This window comes from Gavia stellata, chromosome 10 (genome assembly GCF_030936135.1).
Source record: "Gavia stellata isolate bGavSte3 chromosome 10, bGavSte3.hap2, whole genome shotgun sequence".
Taxonomy (NCBI): domain Eukaryota; kingdom Metazoa; phylum Chordata; class Aves; order Gaviiformes; family Gaviidae; genus Gavia; species Gavia stellata.
Genome location: NC_082603.1, coordinates 35,100,658 through 35,106,657, shown reverse-complemented (window position 1 = coordinate 35,106,657; position 6,000 = coordinate 35,100,658). Strand labels below are relative to the sequence as shown.

General features: G+C 55.8%; 1 protein-coding gene across 2 annotated transcripts in view; it reads left to right on the top strand.

The window, feature by feature from the left end:
* Window positions 1–311: 311 nt before the first annotated feature.
* The window catches only part of WLS (Wnt ligand secretion mediator), a 39,145-nt gene continuing 33,456 nt past the window's right edge, over window positions 312–6,000 (top strand). For both annotated transcript variants that reach the window (XM_059821970.1, XM_059821969.1), the window contains exon 1: window positions 312–473. In XM_059821970.1, coding sequence (XP_059677953.1) covers window positions 368–473 — 106 coding nt within the window. In that variant the 5' untranslated portion in view covers window positions 312–367. The remainder of the gene's footprint in view (window positions 474–6,000) is intronic.

Sequence of the window (6,000 nt, the reverse complement as noted above, 5' to 3'; positions counted from 1 at the left end):
TGCGCCGCTGCCATCGCCGGGCAGCCGAGCTGCCGCCCCCCCCCGCCTCTTCCCCCGCCGGGGCCGCGGCCCGCCTTGGGGCCGGGGCGGGGGGGACCGGGGCGCGGGCGGGCGGCCCGGGCCCCTGCGGGGGAAGAGGCGGGGGGGGGCGGGCGGGGCCGGGGGACCGGGGAGGGGCGGCGGCGTCATGTGACCCGCTCCCAGCTCCTTTAAAGCGGCCACATGCAGCCGGGCAGCGGCCACAATCACGGCTGGCGGCGGCGGAGCGGCGGGCGGCTCCCGGCTGGCCCGGGCACCCAGCGCCGAGCCCGCCCGCCACGTCCCCTCCCTCCCCGTCCCCGAGCCGGGGGCATAGCGGCGGGCGAAGATGGCTGGGGCCATCATCGAGAACATGAGCACCAAAAAGCTGTGCATCGTCGGGGGGATCCTGCTGGCGTTCCAAGTCATCGCCTTTCTGGTGGGGGGGCTGATCGGTGAGTGCCGGAGGGGCGAACTTCCCCCGTCCCCCTCTCCCCGCCCGCGCTCTTTGGCGACTTGCTGGAGTATCGCTGACTCGCTCCCATGAGCTAATGAGCCCCGCCGCTGTGGCCGGGGACCGCGGCCGCCCGGGCCTCTTTGTGCGCGTTTCACTCCAGCGCCTGCGGGGAGAGAGGGGGCAGAGGAAAGTTTTCCCTGGCCTGCTTTCGGCCCGCACCTCAAGGAAGAGGAAGGGGGGAATCGTCAGTATGGCGACGGCGCGCGCGGGGAAGCCTCGCCTTGCGAAGTTGGGTGGGTTTGGGGTTGGGTTTTTTTTTTTAAGAAATATTTTTTTGAGGGGGAACAAATTCTTCCTCCCCTCTTTTCGTACCTCTGCCCCTCCCCGTTCCTCGGCCTCCGAACCGGCCGCGGGAGGAAACCTCACCGCTTGCGAGAATGATAACAAAAAAAAAAAAAAATTTTTAAAAAAAAGGCCATTAATGGGCGCTGCCGCGGGCGGGGGCAGGGCCGCCTCTGCCGGCTCTGGGGCGCGGTGGGGCGCCTCTGGGTGGCTGCCGCCCCCCCGCGCCGCCGCACTCGTGCTTCTGTCCGGGGTCGCTTCTCCTGGGGACCCCCCCCCCCCCGCCCCAAACCGCTTCCAGGGCCGCGGGGGGTCGGCTCGGGGCTGTTTCTCCTCATGGAAAACCCGGGGGGCTGCTGGGGGGGAGCTTAAACACCCCCCACCCACCCCCAAGGCCGTGCTCCGCGCCCAGGCACGGGGGTCGGGCGCGTCGCCCCCCCCGCCTGTAAAGCTTCCCGGGGGGCGTCCGGCCTCCCCAGGCCGGCGGCTCAGCCCGGCTCTCCGCCGGCGAACCTCCCGGCCGCCTCCCTTCCGCCGGCGGGGAGCCTCGCGGAGTCCCCGCGGAAGGCGGCCGGGGTGCGACCCCCGGCCCCCAGCCCGGGCCCTGCCCGCCCTCGGCCGCCGCGGCTTCGGGGTTCGGCCTGGGGAAGGAGCGAGAAAGATGGAGGAGAGCAGGGGTTGGGGCAGTCCCTGGAATTTTTATTTATTATTTATTTTTTTTGTTACTAGAAAGCAGCTGAGTTGTGCGCCGGCTCCTTCGTCGTATATATCACAGAATCGCTAAGGCCAGAAAAGACTTGTAAGACCATCGAGACCACCCCAACCCCACCATGCCCACTAAACCATGTCCCGCAGTGCCACGTCCACACCTTCCTTGAACACCTCCAGGGATGGGGACTCCACCACCTCCCTGGGCAGCCTCTTCCAGTGCTTCACCACTCTCTCAGTGAAGACATTTTTCCTAATATCCAGCCTGAACCTCCCCTGGTGCAACTTGAGGCCATCTCCTCTTGTCCTGTCACTTGGGAGAAGAGACCCAACTTGGGAGGTTGGTGGAGTCACCACCCCTGGAGGTGTTCAAGGAAGGTGTGGACGTGGCACTGCGGGACATGGTTTAGTGGGCATGGTGGGGTTGGGTTGGTGGTTGGACTTGGTGATCTGACAGGTCTTTTCCAGCCTTAGTGATTCTGTGAAGCTCTGGCAATTCCCAGCGGTGAGGTGTTGGGGAAGGGCTGTGCTGCCCTGCGGAGGAATTCCCAACCCTCCCTGCTTGCCCTTTCTCCCTCGGAATGAGAGCTGGCTCCCCCGAAGGTTTATCCCCCTCCCCCGGTGCAGGTTTCTATTTGGGGCGGCTGGGATTTTCAGTGATGGCAGCAGATATCTGAAGTTGCCTTGCTCTGAAAGGGCATCGGGAAAATTTGTCACACTTTTTGTTCAGGAGAATAAAGTTGGCTGGCTCTCGCGGTGGTCTGTAGTTGAGAGATACTGAAGGAGTATCTGCAGCCGTTCCTCAGAAAGCAGATTCAGTGTTCCTGATGCATGTTAGTGCTTTGCATTTGTAGCCTCTCTAATTATTTGTTCTTAAGGGCCGTAGGAATTCTACTAAACACAATTTTCAAAACCTTTAGTTTCCCTCATTCCCTCAGTTCAATTCTTCGTCTTTGCTTAATCACAAAGGAGTCGGTGGCAAACATTGGATTAAACCCCAGTGTTTCTAATCTTGTGGGCCTGAACCGACACTGAAGATTATTGGGATTGGCTTTTTTCCCTTCTTTTTTTTATTTCTTTAAGAGCTGGTTCAAGAGCAGGTTACTGAACCCGATGCTGATTCATTAGATAAAATGTCTTGGCCTGTGTTGTGCAGAGAAGCCAGACTCGGTATCCATCTTAAAAGCATTTTTCTAGTAGCTTCTCGCTTCTAAGTTTAACAAAACAAGTTCCTTGTACGAAAAGAAGGTGTTGATCAGAGGGCCCTGTTTCTGTTACTGTCCGGGGACAAGTGTGATGAACAGATGTGTTTATGTTTAGCTTTACAGGGAATAAACAGGCGTATTTTTGTTCAGGTTTGTAGGGATTGAGAAATGGAAGAACTTGGCTGCTGTTCATTCAGTCTTCCATCTTGCCTGTTCCCTTGCCTTACCGGCGGCTGCCGCCGGGCACCCACGGCAGGGACCCCTGTCTTGGGTGGGGGGCCTAAGGTGATGCTGGGGCCGGGAAGCCGCGTGGGCAGGTCCGCTGGGCAGGGCCTGCTGCGGCCGAGCGGCTCTTCTGCCAACGGAGACAGCAATTCAGGGCTGAGTCTCAACGTCTTGCCCAAACTCGGGGTAACTTGGTACTGCTGGAGTAATTGCATCTCCTATCTGCGGGCGAGTCCTAGGGGGTTATTGTGGGCTGGAAAACCCCACTTCTGATCTTTGAGTGGATAGAACTGCGCTAATCAATCGCCCAAACTGGTTTTTCCTCCGTGGTATTGACCGCTTCTGATGCGTTCCAGGAGTTAAGAGGCTCATTCTCCTCTTTGCTTAGCAGCTGTGGGGCAGCCGTGCTCCTGCCAGCCGTCCTGGGAGCTGGTAGCCTCAGTGTATACAGTGCCTGTAAAACACCTCTTAAGCTTTTACGTGTAAACTAGGTGGGGTCCCCAACGTCTGGCACCGCGACGCACGAGCAGGGCATCGCAGCCGGGCATCGCAGCCCGGGGGTCTGCATGAAAGTCTTCCCAGGAATTAGCCCTGGAGCATGCCTCGCTGTTGGTGTCCCCGTGTCCCTGGAAGCTCTGAGCCAGTGGCTTGCGGCCGATCCCTTGGGCCACAGCCGGGGCACGCAGCTCGGGGTCCTTGTCCCTTTAGTTAGTCCCTAGCACGTGGCGTTTTCTAAGAGGCATCTGGTGAGAAATGGGTCGGTGGCCGGTTTTCTTCTGCACTGTGGCTGGAGAGGGTGGGTGGGGAGCAAAGAGGTGCTGTGAGCGCTCAAACTGCTGACAGCTCTGGCAGCGATGACACGGGACTGCTGCTCTTCAGAGAGGTGCGACACAAGGTGGGACGGGAGCTGAGGTGTCACTGAAATAGCGTTCCTGGTCTGGTTTGATCCAGCGCACCAAACAGGCACCAAGAATCTAGTTATTTTAGTTTATTCAGGTCTAGACAAACCAAAATATGTACACAACTGGAACACGGCTACAAAGCTAAACCAGCCTTTCCTTTAGCAGTCAGTTAGGTCATGTTTCAAAACAATGACTAAGTGCTCTATTTTAACAGATTACTCGTGCAAGTCCAAAATACACAAATGCAACGCATCAGTACCTGATACGGTGACGACGACAGAGCTTCACTTTTCTGAAATCGGGGTTTTCTGCCAGTGGTGGTTCTGCAGCTAGTTTTTGAACAGTCAGCTGCATAATGTCTGAGTTTTAATATGTCTTGCACATTTCCAACAGCTCTTTTATTTAGAAGCAGGAGTCTTATCAGCTCTCACGTGGATCTTGCTCAGAACTGTATGTTGGCAAAGCATGAGATGTACACGTCTGGGAGTCATTCCCTTACTGGGGTGATGCTCCTGTGGCGGTCTAAAGGGGCTTTGCAAAGCTAGGGAGTGAGAAAACATCTCAAAAGAGAATTTTATCGAGCCATTTCTTTGTCATGCTATGGTGATGAACTGTTGGCTCCAGATGACTGCTTCAAACTGTTCTGTTTTCAAACCCGGCAGAATTTCTGGTGTCTGCTCTGTTCCATGGTAAACATCTTGTTTAAAGGTTACACTTCTGGATTGTGTGTGTTAGGTGTTCAGTTAGGATGTATCAGTACTAGATAAAACATAATCCATAAAATTAGTCATAACAAAACCTCCTCTTCACTACCCCGCTATGAGTGATCGCATGCACATACTATAGGAGAATGGGATCAAACAGGAATGTTTTCTGTTGTCGTTCAAGGCAGAGTTAATGTTGCTGAGAAATGAGGCTAATGCTAATCTATGGTCATGCCGGCGTTCCCGGGAGCCCTTGCGTACTCTGCGTACGTATTCTTTGGGTCTAGCCAGATATCTGGCATCCCAGCTGTCTCCAGGGGTGCCACCGGGCTTGTGCAGGCTTTGGGTTGTGCTAACCAGTACATGGAGACAGGTTAGCTGGTGACGGCCTTGGGCTCGGCACAAGGACAAACCTCCCCACAGCTGGACCAGCTGCGGCATCCCTCTGGCCCTGCTTGGTACGGGGAGTTTTGACCGGGGCGTTGCACCGGAGGACCCGCCGCAACCGCCGCTCTAGGGCCGAAGGTGAGCTAGGATGCCTTGCATCCTCTCCTGACGGCGGGCCAGGTGGTGGGAATCTTGTGTGTGTGGAAATCTGCCTCGAGTCTAGTGGGGGTTTAATGCCTTTTAAACTAAAGCTTTTGATTACAAGTTATCTTCCTCTGTATACCTTGTGGGCAGCTGTTGATGGTGTCCTTCTTTCCAATTTCCTTAGCATCCTGGAATGCTTTTATATATACAGTATTTTAAGAAGGAAAAAAAAAAAGGAAAGAAAGAAAAAGGACTTTACTGCTCAAATCTGTCCAGAGTTCATGGAGACAGCAGTAAATTTTGTGGTAATCAAGTCCCAAAGCGTGGGGCGCTTTCCATCACGCTCCGTAGCTCTGCAGCTCCCCTCGAGTGCTGGGAACGCTGAGCCTCCCGGCTGCTGCTGGCGCCCGGGCAGGGTTTCGTGCATCTCGGGGGGGGCTTGGTGCTGCTGCCCGATCACCACCACAGCTGGGCAGATGCACAAACCCACAGCCTCTGGCACGCTCGCTGGTGTATTGTTAAGCTAGCTTGTGCTTCGCTGAACGGTTCTTCACCCGAGGTGAAGAAATGACCCCACCGTCCCTGCAGCTTTCGCTCTCCGTTACTTTGGTCAAGCAAAGTGATGTGCGTCTTGCCCCCGGTTTCCCAGTACCGTGGGAGGCTGTAGCTGTGCTGCTGGGCAGATGGGCAGGCTGAAACGGAGGGCTCAGGAGGAAATCGGACAACAGAGCCCTGTGGAGCGATATCCCTGCTTCAAAACTGTGATTTTTTTTTTTTGTTTGTTTGTTTATTTTGTTCCTTTAGACAAGTTATTGAGAAGACAACTTTTCAATAGCTTATTTTATGCGAGTTGCTTTTGGGACTCCAAGAACGCCTTGTCCCAAGTCACAGATTATCTTGGTTTCAGT